Source organism: Centruroides sculpturatus, unplaced genomic scaffold (assembly GCF_000671375.1).
Source record: "Centruroides sculpturatus isolate CEXI.00-Female unplaced genomic scaffold, Cexi_2.0 scaffold94, whole genome shotgun sequence".
Classification (NCBI taxonomy): Eukaryota; Metazoa; Arthropoda; class Arachnida; order Scorpiones; family Buthidae; genus Centruroides; species Centruroides sculpturatus.
This window is the reverse complement of record NW_019384400.1, coordinates 58,718-79,756: the sequence shown is the minus strand read 5'-3', so window position 1 is coordinate 79,756 and position 21,039 is coordinate 58,718. Positions and strand designations below refer to the sequence as shown.

The 21,039-nt window shown below is 29.3% G+C and overlaps 1 protein-coding gene across 1 annotated transcript in view; it reads left to right on the top strand.

The window, feature by feature from the left end:
• LOC111618604 (E3 SUMO-protein ligase RanBP2-like) overlaps positions 1–21,039 on the top strand; it is a gene marked incomplete at its 3' end in the record, with an annotated part of 120,004 nt that overhangs the window by 41,509 nt on the left and 57,456 nt on the right. Inside the window, exons 2-5 of the mRNA XM_023360160.1 lie at positions 8,454–8,521; positions 9,186–9,299; positions 11,121–11,164; positions 13,374–13,420. Of these exons, the coding sequence (XP_023215928.1) occupies positions 8,454–8,521; positions 9,186–9,299; positions 11,121–11,164; positions 13,374–13,420 (273 nt within the window). The remainder of the gene's footprint in view (positions 1–8,453; positions 8,522–9,185; positions 9,300–11,120; positions 11,165–13,373; positions 13,421–21,039) is intronic.

The following is a 21,039-nucleotide window of genomic DNA, read 5'->3' as shown; positions in this document are numbered from 1 at the left end:
AGTTCAATGAGAGTGGCCGAAAAGTTGGAAATTTTGGAAATTTCCGTGGACAACACCTGGTCCTAAAACGAATTAGTTAGAAAACAAATGACTATTAAGTTTAACATATTTAGATTTTTACAGCTATGGTGAGAAACGTTTAAAATTTACAACAGCCCTTTCGTGTCCTTTGAGATATACTAGTGATGCAACAAAAGAGGCATTTGACATTGACTAGTATCGGCACCCTGGGGATTTGGTAGTCTGCGTGTATGCACGCTCTGCAACCATCTTCGATTCCATTTATTAGCCACTCATAGAGAGCTATTTGACTAAGTGCATTGTTTTAAGATTTAAAAAGTAAAGAATATTTTATATTTTTATGTATGTTTCTTTACAAAGCTTTATTTAATTATAATTTTCTTTAAAAGTATATTCATACAATTGAAGAATATTTTGATGTACCGGTACATCCACCACACATTTTATTTCACTGAGTAAGTTTTTATTATTTTATTTTTAATTGTAGCCCTTATATTGTGGCTAGCGATTAGGAATGTAATTGTGATATTAAAAATGCATTTAGAGAAGTCTATGGTTTTTACTGGCTTATCGAATAAACAATACGAATGGACCCTAGACCATCACTGATGTGTAATTGACTGATTGCCCCTGGATGTCGGCTTCTTATAGAAGGACAGCTTCCCTATCATCAAATGTCACGGCACACCACTGCTTTTTGGAAAACTCAACTCCATCAGAAGTTTATAATACTATAATGAGGTTGAAGAATAATTCTCTGGACATCAACTTTTTAAGTATTGAAATTCTAAAATATATATCAGATATCTTAGCTCAACTATTGTCCTACCTGATAAATAAATCTTTTGAAAATGGCATTTTTTTCAGAAAAGTTAAATCAAAACTTAGTTTTGCTGTTATATAAGGATAAATGATCTAAGTGTGATATAGAAAACTACCGACCAATCATAATAGTACCTATTCTGGCAAAAATTTTTGAAAAGATTTTCTACATTTATAAACAAATTCCAGATTATTCACTGTAATCAATATGCTTACAAACAAGGATTTTCGATGGTAGATGCTTTATTGCATTTGAAACAATCAATTACGTCGCAACTGGATAAATCAAATATAGTTCCAGTAAGAAAATATTTTATTTATTTATTCAAATATAGTAATTTCAGTCTTCATAGACCTTTCAAAAGCATTTGACAACTTTAATCTGGAACTTTTAGAATTAAAATTGCAAACTGCTGGTTTAAGAGGAATTCAATTAAGATGGTTAAAGTCATATTTGTTAAACAGAACTTCCTACATTAAAATTAGACAGGTTATTTCCAGTTCGTTTAAACCAGGGATGTCCAACCCGCGGCCCAATAAAGGTGTAAACAAAACCGACAAATGTTTTAATTTTTATTTTATTTATTTATTTCAATGGCATAAACTCAAAAAAGAAGTTTCACAAAGTCGTAAACCTTTATTCATATTTTATTTTTGAGTGGAAAGGAAATATTTTCAAATACTTGGAGATGTGTGAATGAGGAAGGATTACTAAATAAAGCTGGAGTAGTGACTCAAAGGATTATAGACCCAAATTTGGTGAAAGGAGAGAAAGGACAAAAGATAAAAAGTTGTCAGAAAGGTTAAATAGATCTTCTGTTAGGCAAATATTGAGTCTTAATTTTCCAATCTTTCTTACTTCATCTTTTGTCCTTTCTCTTCTTTTTCTGCATTTGGCTCTATAATCCTTCGAGTCACAACTCCAGCTTTATTTAGTATTCCTTCCAGCATTGCAAGATTTGGCTACATTGCGCCAAATGTGGCTACTTTTTTTAGTTTGACGTAAAAAATATATCATTTGGTACTTTGGCTACTTTTTGGGCTACATATCATTTATAAATATATCAGTTGAATAAAAATGCACTTTAAAATGGTGTTTCGTTGCTTATTATTAATCAGAGACTCAAATAAACCAGTGGTTCTCAACATTTTTTGTTGATGTATCCCATTAGCCCATTAGTTGTTTCTCAGGTACCCCTTATATTTTTGTATGTAAATTTTATAATTAATACGTTAGATGTATACAGCCCTTATAACTGAGCGCCATAAAAAACTCTAACTAACTATAACTAAAAGTGAATTACTTATTTTACGTAAATAATAATAAATTTAATCAGGTACATACATGTATTTATTATTATTTTATAAGTATATTATATAAAATCACAGAAGTCATTTCAATAGATGCATAAATTACATTTCCTAAAAATAAATAATTATAATTAATGATAAAGAAAATTTAAATTATTCTACAATAATTTCTAATAAAATTTAATGGGATATTTGTCGCGATAAATCTTCAGAAATTTTTTCAAAATTTGGTTCCAACATTGTTAAATAGAGATTGTAATTGTGTACTGACCTTGAAAGTAATGGCTGCGAATTTATAAAGTGCAGAACAATACACGAATCTTTCAACTTTTGTAATAAATGTAACGTCTAAATTTGCTAAATATCAAGTAATGCGCACATGCAGTGACACGCATTGCATGGTTGGGGTACAATCCAAGCCTCGTTATTTCTAATACCAGTAGTCCAGTAAAAACACGAAAAGCCCCAATCTTATCGAGCAATAATTATAGAATAAAAAAATTTTTTTTTTCTATTCTAAAATTAATGCTCGGTTAAACCGTAATTTTACTAGAGTACAGGTTCACTCGGCACTAATGGCACAAATAGACAGGCAAATCAAGTGGATAAACAAGTTTAGACTGTTAAAAGGGAAATCGATGTTCACACTGGGATATTTTAAAGCAAGTTTTTGTTGTTTCTTGTTTCTTGTGTTAATAATTTACAGCATATTGATTAACATAAGCCATTTTATAATGAAAGTTAGGTGTACCCCTTCGATTTACGCTCATACCCCTAGGGGTACATGTACCCCCAGTTGAGAACCACAGAAATAAACCAAATATTTGCGTTTTTTCAAATAAATGAATTTATCTATTTCTAAGTACAAATTGAAAGTGTCTGTAGAAGTAATTTTTTAAAATATCCTGTTTTGCGATAAAGTTTAATACTTATTATTATAATCTAGACATGTTAATCCTTAAATATACTTGTATATTGGGCCACAAGTATATATTATATATACTTGTGGCCCAAAACTCCTTGACTTCTTCCAATGTGGCCCAGAGAAACAAAAAGGTTGGATACCCCTGGTTTAAACCAAACAATGGCATTCCTCAAGGTTCAATTCTAGGTCCTCTGCTTTTTAATATATACATAAATGATCTGTTCAATCATATATCAAAAGACTATATAATCATGTATGCTGACAACATAGTGATAACTTCTCATATGAATGCTACAAATCTTCAAGAAAATTTAAATAACATTTTAAAAAAATTAAATAGTTATATGGAAAAAAAACAGGCTGGTAATTAACAAAAACAAGACAAAACTTTTCTTTTTTGCCAATAGAAATAAAAACTAATCTTGAGCACAAAAAATTGAAGTAACTGAAAATAACATAGAAAGGGTAAAAGCTATAAAGTTCTTAGGGATAACATTTGATGATAATCTGTGCTGGAACTGACAAATAGAAGACATTGCTTTATCCTTGGCAAAATATATTAGGATATATAAAAAAATTCAAAAGTTTTTAATTAAGTATATTACAATTGAAGCAGTTATACCCATATATGCATGGAATCCAAAATAAGATATGGAATTATAGTCTGGGGAACCACATCTTTATATGCTATTAATAAACTTCAGGTGGTACAAAATCGCTTCATTTGTTCAATTCATAATCTGCATTTCAGGGAATCAGTATCGGAACTCTACCGCACTGGCAATATTGATAGGTTATGCGAAATTTACATGAAACAAGTCCTGTTAGAGAGTTATAAATTTATAAAGGGTAAGAAGGAAAGCAGCTGTCTCAGAAACAAAATAGGTAAACATCAAAATGTATAGACATGGAATACTCGTAATACGGTAAGACCTATGGATATAATCTTCCAATTGTTAAACTTACAGTGGGAAAATCTGTACCGATTTTCCAAATGATTTCCTATTGGAATAGTTTGAGTAACAATTTAAGAAAGTGACTAAGACAAAGTGTGTAAATGGCTAGAAACAAAGTGAGAAAGGTTTTGTCTTAGTCATTTTAAATAGTTCTAGCTCCAAATGCATAGATTTAAGAGAGATATCAAGTTACAAAATCTACAAAAAACAATGTAAAAGATTTAAGTTATAGTGATTGTTACTAATTAATTTAAAAGGATTTACAAAAATAATGTAAAATAATCAGCCCACATTGGTTATTATTTTGACTAACCATTTTACTGTTTTGTTCTATTTGTTGATTGATTGTTTGAAGATACTTGAAAAAGGCCTATTTGGCCACGGTGTCTTTTTGATATATAAAATAAAATATATATTATATATTGTTTAATTATTGTAATAAAAAGTATATTTATGGTAGATACACCCAACACACCTTATTGCTGAGAACATATATTTATTAAACAAAACAAACGTTTTCGATTTTGTATTAGAGTCGAACAATGTTAACCTGAAGATGGCCCATAAATTGGGTTGAAAATGTTTGTTTTGTTTAATAAATATATGTTCTCAGCAATAAGGTGTGTTGGGTGTATCTAGTATATTGCTTAAGAGGCTGAGTCAGAGTAAGTGGTATATTTATGGTTAAATAACTAAAACTTTTTAGAATCTCAGATTTTGAAGCATTGAAAAAATAGTATAAATATTGCTATTTATGTACTGTACACTTAATATTAAATAAAAATAAATTGAAGGAAAAAATTTGTAGGTAACTGAAAGTAGATTTTATTTCAAAGAAATTTGTCCAGAATGAGCTTGTGTAACACACTATGATAAATGCTATTGTAAATATGCTGAATGAATGAGTGTGAACAGAAAAGGGCAAAAGATATGACAGCACATGAGATAAATATTTACCATTAGAGTGTGAAAGAGAAGATTAGTTGGTTTAATTTTGACATAGGAACATAATTTAGATTAAACTATACCAAATGTCAAATGTAGCTGAACAATAAATATGTTTTTTGACAAAGTATGTAGAAAGAGCTTAGGACATGAATGCTGATGAGAATTATGACCAGTTTCATTAACCTTTTTTTAAAATTTAACTGACCTATTAAACCTGTTTAACAGCTGAAAGTATTTAATTCAACTTCCTTAATGTTAACAAAGCATTAAACTGATGACTATTTTCGAGATTCAGTTTTGAAGCCTTGATGTTTCTAATGGCTCATTTGCTTGAAATCAAAATGGAAGATAATGATGGCTTTGATTCAGAGCTGTTGTATATTATGTTGAAAGTATAGATCCATAAAAAATATTTATCATTCAAATAATTTATCATTCAATATTTATCATTCAAAAATATCAATTGTTTTGAACTTTTGAATGGTTATTGGCTTACCATTCTTTTATTAACACATGCATTTGTGTTAAAACCAAGTAATTACATATACAATCAAGGCAATAAACATTATTAATTAAACAGTAAAGCTAAATTCTTATCAGACTATGATAAGACTAATTTAAATGCCCACCAGTGGCTTGAGTGGATAAAACTACTGAATATTGGTGGTTGGTCTTGCCTGGCCAACAGGCTGGCCATGTGGAGTTTATGAGTTTTCTTATGTTAGTAACACCTAAATAGGTGTCAATTTCCAATAGAAAGTCCTGAGAAGCATCCTCCTTTGGCAGGTCACCCACATGTCACGTTGCCAAAAGCAAATAAACCAAACTAATCCAAGTTAATTAAATAATTAAGCAATTTTGTTACAGGTTAAGCCACAATTTTGGGTAAAAATAGAGTGAAAGTTTTTTGTGTTTTCTTTAGTTTAATTGGAACACTCAGTTTGTATATTTTCAATTATACTTTTACATAGCAAAACTGATTTATTGGAGCTTTCTCATATTTACTCAGTGTAAATGAATTCTAAAAAAGCAGATTTTTATGGTGGTTTTAAGAAATTAGAATTGTATTTATTATTTATACCTTTATATTGATACTTTTGAATTAAATCAACAATACTCTTCTGTACATTTGTACAATTTGAGATTCCTACTCATTTCAGTTTTAGTTCAGTCATACTGCACTGTTCAGTAATTACATTTGACATCAGAGAGCTAAGATGAAATTATTAAAGAACCAACAGTATCTTCTGATTAGGGCTGTGGTAACCAAAATTTTGACACCAATATTGATATTGGGCTTAAAACTGAGATTCATTTGCTATACAAATACTGAAAAATATTGAATATCAAAATATATTATTAAATGTTGATACTCTAGATCAGGGATAGTCAACCTTTTTATACCTACCGCCCACTTTTGTATCTTTGTCGGTAGTAAAATTTCCTAACCACCTGCTGGTTCCGCAGTAAGTTAATTTAACAAAACTGCAAAGTACTTGTAATTTTTGAGTGGCGGTTTAGTAAAAATATGTAGTTAAATTTATCTTTTTATTTATATTTTGCATATCTTTATAATACATGGAAATTTTTTTGCCAGTGCGCAAAGTGTTTTTTTATGTCAAACTGAAAAAAGTAGCTAATTCTGGCAGTGCCAACCCCACCATAAATGAGCTCAACTTGAGTGCCACTGTTAAAGTATAACCTGAGTCGTAGATGTGTGGTGATAACAAAAAGTAGCTTCGGCATCGGACAAAACCTCTATCGACCACCACAAAAGCTCAAATCGCCCACTAGTGGGCGGTAGGGACCAGGTTGATAAATACCAAAACTGATAAAATACTGACTTTTATCGACAATGTTGAGTATCAATAATTCAGTATTTTTTAATTATGTATAATAAACAACTCTACTATTTTCAATGTAATAATTTCCTCAGCTGTCAGAAAATTGCATTAGTGTATTAAAAATTCTGGAGGAGTTTCTTGCCCAAGTGTTCGAAACTGATATATCAGACTGAAATGAATAAATATTTAGAATATTGATATTGTAAAAAATTTATCAGGTTTAGTTTGATAAATTGGTTATTGGCACAGCACTAATTGTGAGAAATGCAACAAATCCCCCCTCCAGAATTTTTGACACATTAATGCTGTTTTCTGACAGCCAGGGAAATTATTACATTGAAAGAAGTAGAGTTGTTTATTATTATAATTAACATATATTGAATTACAAATCTTTTGTATTTTTCTACAATGTCAATATTGTAAATGTTTATCAATTTTGATTTATCAGTTATTGGAATAGCACTACTATTGATACTAGAACTGAGAAGCTGTTAAGAAACAGTTCACTAAATTGAATTGAAGAAGATTGATGAAATGAGTCTATCTAATGAAACATTGATTGATTCTTTTAAGTAATCGTTTGAAAACATGTTAACAAAGATTGATGAAACTTGCCATTATTCTTTTGAGGTTTGGTTTAATTTTGTAGTTTTTTGTTGGATATTAGTGTTGTGTGTAGTGCTTATTTACATATACCCAGTTTGAGTATTTGTATTAAATCATTTATAATTTTTTTATTAATTTTAGAATTCTGTAAGCTAAAAGTAGATTAAGAGTATAACAGTTCTGAATTCTTTCAAACCATATCAACCTTTCTCATGTTATCAGTTATTTTATCCAAATATTCCAACTGAAGTTTTATTTTAGATGTATAAATAATTTATATAAGTTATTTTTATTATGTCAGCTGGAGACAGGCAGTATGGTGATATCTTGGAACTTGAATTCAATTTGTTTCTAGAGGGTGTTCAAGTTCCAAAGCAATTTTTCCCATAAAGAATAACATAAAATGAATTAATCAGTTCCCAAATCCCAAAAATGCCTATTTTAATTCTAAAATATCATGATTTAAGCTAAAATAGCCCATGTAAATTCCACAATTAATGCATAAAACAATGAAAATAATAATAATAGATTAAAGACAACAAGAAAAGTAAATAATGCATAAAATATAGTAGATGAACTGTGTGCAGCTGGTATAATACTTTCAAGATATGCATTTAATACACGTTTCAAATGTGTATCAATGAATTTTTGTTGTTTTTAGCCTAAAAATTGTTTAGTGGCTCAAAAAGTAGCAAGTAGCACAAAAATTAAGCCAATCTGGCAACGCGTCTGCACAAGTACCCATGCAGATATCATACATTGTATAGTATGGCCATTTTTATACTCAAGTTCCAAGAAAAGTTAGACTTCTTGGACAAAATTTCCTCAAAGAACTTGTTTGGATTCCAAGTTGTTTGCCTTCTGAGGCATTCAAATTCCAAGGCACCACTGTATAATGTCCTGAATCTCAATATAGTTAGCTATATTTATTTTTTACTATATTAGAAATGTTTTACTTTTTAATGCTGTAACTTAAATTAAAAATAATATAAAATATAAGTGAAATTTTTTATTTTACAGAGGAATCTGCGCGGCTATACATTTGCTCGGCTTTATTTTCAAATTAAAGAATATGAAATGGCCAAAAGGTAAATAGACTATCTTCAGATTGTTGTATGTTTAAGCAGCTAGTGTGAATTAGTAGTGTATGAATAAGTGTGAAATTGAGAAGACTAAAATATTTTTCTGTAATTTTAATTTACAAAAAAGTGAGAGTGTTTTAAAAATTTTGAAATATATTTAATATCAGATAGTTTTCCTTGCATAAGGGGAGGAGACTTTTTACATAATGTATAATTTATTGGCGAGTTTTTTTTTATTAATCTTAAAGAATAGTAATCTCATCATTTTAAGAATAATGAAAAACAAATCATATAAAGTTTTTCTTATTTTGTGAAATTCTAAAGATCTTACTGTATTTGCATGCAAATAGGAGCCTGCTCTTACATTTGAAAATTGTTTTTGCATTTTTGAAAATGTTTTACTTATAAGAGTATACCTTGCTGTGTCAATTAAAATTAAATGTAAATTATTCTACTACTGAATAAAACTATTAAGTGACATCTATAATAGGATATTAGGCTTGTATCAATACTAAGTTATTTAGATTATGGAGCATAACAGGGCCTATTAAGTAGGCCAAAAACATTAGCTTGCAACTACTGGAAAGAGAAAAGATAGCTTTATATGAGTTCTTTCATAAAATTTAATATAAAGAAAATGTAATAACTTTAACTTTTTTTAATATTATAGATATTTATCTGGATTCTTAAGTGTGAGAGAAATGCATGCACTTGGCCATAAATTAATGGGACAAATTCATGAAGCAAAACATAATTTAGAAGCTGCTGTTCAGTGTTATAAAAGGTAATAATCAATTAAGATTTTCATATTTGAATGAAATTTTATTAGATCAGTGTAGAACAGGGATTCTCAAATGCGTTACCAAAAAAAGTTATTGCAACTGTTACAGAGCTATTGTATCTTTCGTAACTTTTCGCTTATTAAGTATCGTCAATACATTCATCATTTTAGACAATTTTAAACTGAAGTTTATCTTGGGGTAATAAAATTCTAAAAACAGAACAACATGGATGTTATTGCAAGAGATCCTTATTGAATTTTCACAAGTATAGTCATGAATCATTTTCCATATCTGCATATGCATTCATGGAAAATGTTTTCTGAGAATCCCTGATCTAGAATCAAATATAATTGTTAGATTGTATGATTTAAATTGAGTATTGGAAGTTTTTAAAAATATCCCAAAAAGTTATTTATGAAAAATTAATCATTTAATTTTTAGGAAATTAATATATCTCAAATGGAAGGTGATAAAATTATAAAAATACTTTAAAATTCATGTAAAGATTTGTAGAATTACCAGTAATTATTTCTTCTTTATTCTGTGAACACATTGATATAGATTAGATTTTAATTATCAATAATCAGTTAAATTTCTTACAGTAATAGGATTTGCAAAGATTTTTAAACAAAAACAAACTATTGTAGTTCTGTGACCTTTTGGGTCGGCACCTCTTTGGTACCCTGTCAGGATTGACACCACCGTGTTTCTCGAAACACGGAAACCGAGACGGCGATTACGTCACGCCGTCAAGCGAGCGGTCCCGTACGTGATCAGACGGATTCGTAATATCGATTCGAGAGACAACATTGGAAGTGACTCAGATACTCTTAACAATTAACAAGGGTTTATTTAAAAATCTATTGGAAAAAGGGTTGTCGCGGAGAGAGAGAGTTCACATACGATTCGCGGGATGATAAATACCTTTGGTAATAGGTCCCGGTCGGGTCTTGTTGATTCGGTGAATAAGAGTTTCCTATGGGTTTTTCAGGGTTCTGATTCGTTATCCAGGCAATGCACTAACACACACACACAGACAAGTTTATCCTATGGCGATTAATTTGGATTACTTAATGGATGATAATTGAAGGGAGGACGACTTCTTTCCTCTCCGAGGACTAAGGCAGCGACCAACTCTTTTCGGCCGTCTCTGATGATACTCACGGACGATTTCGGCCGTGCAGAGGTTAATAGTTCACGAGAAAGCGTCATGTTGCTTTCGAGAAAATGTAACGGGAGACTTTCTCAGGTAGCTAAGAACAACAATTGTTGCGTAATTCGCGAAATGTTATTATTAAAGAGTATTTCTAATATAAGAATTTCTGCCATCTTACAGTTCTCAATAAAATTGCTGAGGTAAATTTTTTCATTCATATACTAATTCAAGGATCTGATTTTTTTTAATATGAAAGATTAAATCTATAAAAATTAAACAAGCTTCAGAAAAAGGGAGGAAAAATGTTTAATTTTAATTTTGGATATGAAAGTGGATTATAAGATAGTTTATATCTTGAGTGTTATCTATTGACAAAATCATTCATTCATTCGGTGTCTGACCGTAAAACATGATCATTGTTCTCAAGATGAAGTAAGTTTAGAAGATAGTATGATGTAATACCTTAATTTATCAGAGAATTTGGCATTTTTTCAAAGGTCACTAAAAAATTGGCCCAGATTGTATGTGAAACAGACTTTTTTTTTGTTTGTTTGGATCTTTAATTTTTTGGAAGGCTTTATTGTTTATATACTAGAAATTACACTTTAGATATTTACTAAAAAATTTTATAATAAAAAAATTTATATATAAATATACCACCTTTCAGATCTGCTGAAATTGATGGAAATCAAAAAGATGTTATTCTTAAAAGTAAGTATTAATTTTCTTTTTATATTTTAAAATAATTTTAAAAATCTTAAGAAATGAAATTTATTTTATAATCTCTATATTTATTGAATTTATTCTTTTTAATAGTCTTTGTTTAAAACAAAGAAGAAAAATTACCAAATTGTTCTGAATAGTTTTATGTAATTACAGTAGCGCATCGATTATCCGACTCAATTGGGGACTGGGGTTGGTCGGATAACTGAAAAAATGGATAACCGAAAAATATGAAAAAATACATTATTAGTATAGTATATTAGTATATCTCATGTAATTAGTATATTAGTATATTGCTATTAACCTACTTCGCATTGAATTTTCATTGATGCTAAGCCTAACAAAAATTTTTTTAAAATAATAATCGTTGCTATTGTATCATTAAAAATTAGAAAATTAAGCCTCATTTAAATACTGGCACCCTTTTATGGTCGAATGAGTGTTGCCAGCTAAAACACGTAAAAATACTATTAAAGTAGCTAAGACATAGCCAAATATTGTAGTGCCACATCAATAGCGGACATTTGAATTTGCCGACTAGAACAGTCGGTTAACCGATGTGACGGTTAATCAGGGGTCGGATAATTGATGCTCTACTGTATTGATTTTCAGATCACATTTGAAAGTTCATAACTCAATCACATCAATAGTTAATGTGATTGTTACAAACTTTATATTAGACTTCTAAACTTCCTCTAGAGTTAATGAAAGTCTGTACAGGTAATTGCCATATAACACGGGAGTTATGTTCCAAAAAATTGCCGTGCTATGCGAATCCATGTTATACAAAACAAAGAACTAGTGCGAAAAGGGGGGTTATGTTCCAATAATTAAAAAACATGCTGGTAAATCCTTCTTTAAATTGGATTTATTATTAATTTTTTTTATGGGTAAAATACTTATTTATTATTTAAGAAAATATTTTACCAGAGGATTATTCATTCTATATGATGATCTCAGTATGAGCATCATCAACTGGTAACAGTTTTTGGGTGTGTTTGTTAATTAGTGGTCACTCTGCATCTCCACTACAACAGGAGTGCACTGCTGTTTGTAGGCATTTGGGAACGACAGTGAAAGAAAGAAAGATGGCAGCGTCTGCACTATCAATAGTATCGTGATGGAGGAATCTATAATTTTAAAATATGAGCTTTTAGAGGCAAAAGAAGGATCCCAATTGTAAAATTTAACCATTAAATGGATTATTTGTTGAAAGAGCATTCAAAGTAGTCACCAAAAAAAAAAAATTAAATGCTCACACGGAGGTATAAAAGAACGCACCCTTTATTACATTTCATGTTGTACGAGGGTTTTACCCAATTCCAGAACTGTGTTAGAGTGAATCTGTGCTATAGAAGTGCTGTGTTATATGGGGGTTACCTGTATATCTGTGTTATTGTAAGATATGTTCTCTCAAGCAATATTATATTCAGTTCTATGAAACTTTCTATTTTTATTTTTTAATGATATGTAGGAATTAAGGAAATCTTTCAGTTTATTATTCTAGAAATCTGTATTATATTAATCTTTGAAAAACATTTGAATATAAATAATTCAGACTCCTTTCAAATAAATTTAAAAAATTAAATTAAATTATTGATACTTATAAGCACCCTCCATCTTTGCCAGAAGAAAATCTCTCAGTTCATTAAATCATGTTCTCATGGAAATTCCAGTATATAAATTATTGATGTTTGGTAGAGACATCAGTAATTTTGTTGAAATTCTAATAAGTAGAGATAAAGTAATTAATAAATATCATGCACACTGATGCATTCTTCTCCAGTTTTAATGTACATGATTTCTTTATTTATTTTTTATTGTACTGTACATTATTAATACACTTGTTTTCTTGTATTTAATTTTGGTAATTTTATACTTTTATGTAATAATTTAAAATATTAGAATTTATACTTCTGTATACAGTTTAAAATGTTTGATTTGACATAGCTTGTTAATGAACTGTATTCTTATTCAAAAGTGGTGCTGAAGCTGTTCTTTTAAAAGAATGAAAATTTTTCTAAGTAAAATAATTTTGGTATCTTAAGAAAGCATTGCTATTATTTATATTATTAGGGTGCCAAGTTCTCAAGAAAGTTTTAATTTATGAAATAATTAAGAAAAATAAGTTTTACAATAGAAATATGAAATGTAATATTTTCTTTTATTTATACTCATTTATGACTCTTTTTTCCAGTATGTGAACTCTATTCCAGTCTTCCAGTAGACCATGAGACAGCTAAAGTAAGTTTAATGGATATATTTTTAAAAATAAATTTGGATAGAATTTATCATTTAAATTTAATAAATAACGTAAAATATCTCTTATAAAAAAAATGTTTTCTGCTTAACAAATTTATACACTTATTTACTGTGTGTGTGTAAATAAATATATATGATATAAATGCTGTGGTGCTTTAATAAAGTGAAAAAGTAATAATATTTAAAATTAGATTTTAAAATAAGCTTTATAACTAAACATCTTTATCTTTATGGGAACTGCTGATATAGAAGCACAGAGACTTCATACAATACAGACCAGAGGTGGCAAACTTACAGCATGCATGCTCAAAGTAGTACAAGCCATCTAGCATGTAAGATACAGTTAAACCTGCTTATAACGTCATCCATGGGACCGGCAATTTTTTGACGTTATAACTGAGTGTCGTTACCTGCAGGGTCATAATTTCAGTCCCATAAAAGTATCAAGTCTGTTTAAGAATCTATTATAAAATTCATCTAATTTGATGTCGTATGTATAAAAGTGCAAACTAAATATTTAAATCAACTTTATTTACATTATTATGTCTAAATTTACAACGATGTAATTAAAAATTTCAAAAATTATTTTTTATAAGAAATTTTTATTTGTCAAGTTTCGATAATGGCGGCACTTTCGGTTTTAACGCCTNCCGGCAATTTTTTGACGTTATAACCGAGTGTCGTTATCTGCGGGGTCATAATTTCAGTCCCATAAAAGTATCAAGTCTGTTTAAGAATCTATTATAAAATTCATCTAATTTAATATCGTATGTATAAAAGTGCAAACTAAATATTTAAATCAACTTTATTTACATTATTATGTCTAAATTTACAACGATGTAATTAAAAATTTCAAAAATTATTTTTTATAAGAAATTTTTATTTGTCAAGTTTCAATAATGGCGGCACTTTCGGTTTTGAGAATAATATCAAATCAAAAGACAATAAAAAGTTAAATTAAGCAAGAAACGAGAAAATTATCATCCAGGCGTTAATAACACCTGGATGATAATTTTCTCGTTTCTTGCTTAAGTTTCGATAATGGCGGTACTTTCGATTTAGAGAATAATGTCCAATAAAAACGCAACAAAAAGTTAAATTAAGCAAGAAACGAGAAAATTATCATCCAGGCGTTAATAACACCTGGATGATAATTTTCTCATTTGCTTATCTATCAATGGACATGAAGTCCAATATCTTTCACTTTTAGGTTAAATTAATGTATATCAATAAAAAAGAAACAATAAAAATATTCACTTAAAAAAAGTCAGTTATTTTACATGTAGATTGTAGGCATTTTTCACCTAAAAATTGTTTATCAGTGTCATTTTCTAAGTCGTAGATTTTGTTCATTATTTCAGATGAAGCTTTATGAGACCTGTAGAATTTGCTAAATCAAAGTCTTTGCATACATCTGCCTTTTTTCTTCCACTTTCAACTGCTTTAATTATTTCTACTTTGCAGTCTAACGTTAACGCTTTCTTTTTAAGCTAGCCATTTTACCTGATTTGATGCTAAACTACAACATGAGTATGAGAGCTATGCAGACTAACCCATTGTCACATCGTTTAAAGGGGTGGCGCATCCCACCCCACCGAATCAGGTGGTGACAGTACCACCCACAATCGTTCTAGGAAGCGGACTCAGACCCTAGGACCGAACACGTAGTATTTTCTTTGATAAATAAAATTTATAATTTAATTTTGTAAATTTAAGTATGCTTCAAATATGACGTTAAAACAGGGTTTTATGTCGTTACAAGTGGGTTTTTTAACATTATCTAGTATAGTAAAATCGTGGGACCGATAAAAATTTGACGTTATATTAGGGTTGTCGTTACATTCGATGTCGTTATAATCGGGTTAAACTGTATAATACAATTATGGTTCATCACCTGTCTTTTCAGTCATCCTTTCAGCTTATTATCTACTTATCCTTTTTTTCTTAAATCAGTTTCTTCTCATTTATTCTAATTAAAGCATATTCACTTTATTTATTTAAATATCGTTGTTCAAACTTTAAAACTTTGGTGCACATAAATATTTTTAAAGATAAGTATGCTTGTTATATGGCACATGGACTCAAATCTTCACCATCCCTGATGTAGATAGTATCAATGGATATAACTAATAATAATTTTTATAAATTTCAGATATTGATAAATTAAAGAAATAATAATAATGTGAAAATGTTTTTAAATGACTTATTCTGCTGTAAATAAATTTTGTGTAGGAAAAAGAATTTTTCTCTAACATGTAATAATGTAGTTTTAAGAAAAATAGAATAATCACTAAAATAATATACCTACTGTTTTTATGGTTTTTATTCACTAAAAGAAAATAAAGATTGTTTCTCGAATATTTGTTTTTGTGCATTATATTTTTATGATGATGTATTTATTCATGTTCATTGTGCAAGAAAAATATTAGGAAAGGGAAATTTTGCACATTTTTTCATAGTTTGCAGAAGAATAAAAATGAAATTTTTATTAGCATTCCATCATAAAGAACATTACTGGGCCAAGTGCAATTTTCATTTCCACAGGCCATTCTTTATCTATTTTCATTATGTTTATATGGCTAGAGTGTTGCTCTGAAATAACATTGTAAAGATTTCAGTGTAAAGTGTGTGTTGCATTTCTGCAACACATGGCACTTAATGTGTTAAAAAATTAATTCCTTAAAAGTGGGTCCAAAAATTTGCAGAAATTGTGATGAATGAAATAGATAATGAATTAAATAATAATGATGGAATCAGATTGTGTCCACTATGCAGATTATTTGATAGCTTTTAATACTCAAAGAAAATAAATGAAAAGAATATTTTAGATATAGCTTCTAATATTCATAATAATATAAAATTTGAAAAAGAAATAGAACTTAACTGGAGACTAAATTATCTGGATATTGTGATTATTATTAATTAACAGTTTCAATATAAATTTTTAAATTGTAAAAAAGAATATAATGTTGAGAAACTATAAATCTTACTGCCCATTAAAAATTAAAGAAAATATATACTTAATGGAGTTGTGGAAAATTTATACCAAACTATGGACGTAATTGATCAGCAAATAATGGTAAAAAATTTAAACAAAGTTTATCATCAACAATTACCCAAAGTTAATTTTATCAAAATGGTTTCACAAATATATAAGAAATAAATTAAAGTGCAACAGTTTAATTAATGAAAACAAGTATTATAAATTTCCTTATGTAAAAAAGTATTTTCTGAAAGTGTTCTAGATATGTTAAAAATTTTGGAATAACTCTAAGTTTAAATAATAAAATGCAACATAACAAATAATAAAAAACATAACAAATCAACTGCCTTTGAGTGACTTATATAAAAAAGATTCAGATCCTCCATAGTGATATAGACATTTATAAAATAAAGTTTAAGGAACATATTGCAATTAAAAATTTTCCAAAAAAGATAATCTGTTGTATACTTTCGAAGGTATACAAATTTGTTACATTTTATTTTATGAGGTCTTTGATGATGTCATAAAGTAAAATGTACTTAACGCATACCAATTCCACATGGTAATTTTATAACAGTCCATTCAGCATTATATTTTATACATGTCTGTTTTAATTGTATTTTAACCTGTAGAGAGGTAATACAATTTTAATTGTTGTTAATTGTATAATACCACTAATAGTTTTATGATTTATAGAAGAGTTAGAACTGTAAGTTTAATTTACTTAATTTCTTGTAACATTTATTTAATTTGGTTTTGGTTTAATTTAGTTAAGTATATTTTTACTATAGGAGCCCTGCAAAAATGTAATGTATTTTATATTTTTATCATCCAATATCACCTACATTTTTATGATCTCTGAGTAAGAACACACTGTAAATGCATTTGGAGTGATTATCTCCTCTTGATTTTATTAATTAAAAAAAAAATGAAACGTTTTTTATTATTAAACCTTGTTGTGTTTTATACAGTAACACTGAAGAGGGGTTATATATTAAAACTTTGATCCGTAATGCATATATCATGTTCCTTCTTTTCTGTAAAGAAAAAATAAAGCTAATTTGATCAGTTGTGTCTGGGTTTTTTTGAATAACCAGAGAAATCTCACAAGCATGTTGAATTTGGCTTATAGAGGATATAACACACTAATATTACGGTTACCATAGTGAAATCCTTAAAAATTATTCCCTAACAAATTCCTGTAAGAAATATTAGTATTATGGCTTTTAGGAACTACTATAATATAATTGTTAATTTATAAAATTTAAGCAATTCTTATCTAAACATTTTTAAAGTTAATGAATAGATTGAAGTACAGTAGAGTGTTGTTTATCCAAATCAATTGAGGACTGGGGTTGTTCGGATAACTTATTTTTCATTATTTCTTTATTTTGTACAAACAAAATAAATATATTAAAAGATATAAAAACAAAAAAATTATATTTTGGAAGTTAATCTAGTATCAAAAATGTTCAATTCAGCATGACACAGTTCGACTGGAACACCTTTCGGTTAACCAACATTTCAGTTGATTGGCTTTTGGATAAATGATGCTTTAGTGCAGTGTTCAGCAAACTTTTTTTCTACTCACAGCGCACCTATGACTCAACATAGCACACCAAAATGTTATTCTCCTCAATAACGTATGATATGATACTATTAATAGAATTTTGTAATGCCATAAACCACAAAACTCAATTATGTTGAGTTTTGTGAGTTACATTAGGTGGACACTGATGGCCATGTACTATGTAGGACCAGAGTCAAGGCATAGTAACTTCAAAAAAAAGACAAAAATTAAATAAGTGTGTCATTGTGTGTCTGTATTCAGGAATTTCCTAACAATATGACGTATTCGATATAAGAGGCCTTCTGTAGTGTGATGTATGTGTTTCTATTCAATTTTAATGTTCCCAGACTTTTGTGTAGCGTTTGTGGTATGACAGTTGTAGAGGAGAGAACAACAAGTACAATAAACACCCCTATCTATCCTCCACAGATACCTTATTTCCTGGGCAAGTTCCGTGTACTTGCTGATTTTTTCAGTGCATGTGTTTTGTACATTGTGAGTGTTTGGAATGGCTACGTCTATAATGTATGTGATTTTATTGTGTTTGTCAATGAGTGTGATGTCTGGTCTGTTGTGGTAAATTGTTTTATCTGTGATTATGACTGTCACAGTACAGTTTGTGCGTGTTGTTTTCCAATACTGTCTGTTGAATGTATTTGTAATATGGTTAATGGATGTCTAATAATTTGTGTTTCTTTGCAAGCTCTTGATGTATTTGCTACTTGATTATGTCAATGTAAATTATGTCTGTACCAAGAGTTTGCAATTATAAGCGATGTGTTGCATAGTTTCTGGTATGATGTGACGTTTTATGCAAGAGTCATTTGTGAGTGTTATATCTTTCAGTATGTGTTTTCTGTAGTTTTTAGTATTTATGACCTGAGCCTGTATGGCAATCATAAATCCTTCCATCTCCCCAAAGAGGCATCCCTGATCTAACCAGCTGTTTGATGCAATTTTGTCAACAAAATCCTGGACTAGGTCATAGGGATGCCTGCCGTGGAGTGCCTTTCGAGCCCACGATTGCTTCATCGTGTCTGTGCTTTTTATATGGTCTGTCTTGTCCATATGATGCAAATGTAATTTTAATGGTGATTTTATTTGAGTCTGCTAGAGTTACTGCTTTATGTAACTGTGATGTTTCTTACTTTTGTAGAAAAACTCTCGCAGTGTGTGTATTTGTTTGTAGTGAAAGTTTACTATGTCAATCAGGCCACGTCCGCCATCTTTACGTGGAAGGATTAATCTTTCTGTGGCAGATTTAGGATGATGATGTTTATGCTTAGTAAGTGGGGTTCTTGTTTTCATTTGGAGTTGCTCAAGATCTATGTGAGTCCAATGTATTGATATAACTCCAAAAGAATAAGTAAGTACTTGGGATGACATGTGTTTATTGCTTTAACATCATCTTATTTCATCAGTGAATGAAATACAAGCATAAGAAACACAACAACTGCAATAAAAATATATAAATAAAACTTGAAATTAATAGAATATGTAAAAGTCATGTCACACCTTGTGACAGCACACCGGTTGCGGAACACTGCTCTACTGTATCGTATTGATAATTTATATTTTTACTTAAAAAGCTTCAAAATAAAATTAATATGAACAAGTTTTTATGTTTATTGTTCTAAAGAACATAATGCAATATTGATGAAATAAAATTAGTTTTTAAATGAAGACAATATTATTTATTATAGTTATAAAATGATTTTTATTCAAACAACAATGCATTTAAAAAACAAATGTAAATATTTGGGGTCAGGAACATCTCTTAAGATAATAAGATATGACATAGTATATCTCCAATAACATAAAGTTTCCAGACACTAATGATATTTTATAATTTGTATTCACAAAAAAAATTGTAGCATTTATGACAAAACAGAAGAAATTTGTAGCATTATGACAAAACAGAAGAAACTGCTGAGTGGTTAGTGATGTCTTATGACATCACTAACCACTCAGCAGTGAAGGAGGGATATATCCGTTAAATTCTTTTGGGGGTATTGCCAAAAACTACCATGAAAAAAAATTCACCTAAAAAATGAATTATGTAACAATAAAAAAATACTTTTTTTTAGTAGACATAACTGTTCACAAAATCTTTTTCTGAAATGGTAATGAGAAAAAATGTGCAACAAAATACTTTAAAAATTTCCCACATTTATTCTCCACTACTGGGGGTAGAACCATACCTGACTAGTCCACTGTTGAAAGGTTAATGATGACTACCATTTTAATAGCTAATAGGAAGGCATTTCTTTATGGTGTATTTTTGGAAATTTTTCATATCACACGTTTTCAATGTCCGAGGAAAGCTAACACTTTATTTCATTAGAATTAAAATGTATAGGAATTACATATAGGCAAGTTATTTGTGTGTGTAAAGGCCAATGAAAACTAGGCAATGCTGTCACTTTCAACAAGACATAAGATCCAATTTTTATGGTCACGTGACTGTTTGCTTCAACAATCAGGCAAATTTGCCGCTTGTAGTATCACTCATGACATAGTTCTACAGAATGAACGTTTTGTCTACTCCTCTATGAATTACTGCTTGGTAGTTTGTTTTGTAAAATGACAACTATGATGACAACTTCATTCGAAAAATAAATGAAAGCAGCTGAAGCTAAGATCAGTTAGCTTTGGCTGCTTTCATTTGTTGTCCATTTGTCAGAAATTTAATAAATAAATAAAAATGAAATCACAGACCTGATATATTTATAAATTTCAATAAAATCAATAAAGTAATTTATATTCTTACTTCTATGAGAATCTATCAAACAGCTCTGTTTCATAATCCCAGTTTAGCAAAGACATGACTGAAACATGAAGCATAAATGAGCATTGCCTTTGTGGCTTATGGTGTATGCTTTTTTCTTGCAAACTTTTAAATGCGAATGAGTGTCTGTGATCACTGCCCAAAAAATCCAACTTCTTGGATTTGAGAGGTGCCAAATGGACCACCTACTTTTCATTGAAGGGTATGACATATAGTGATGTTGAGTCAGTGATGAGCAATTGATAGCCATCAAGCGGGTG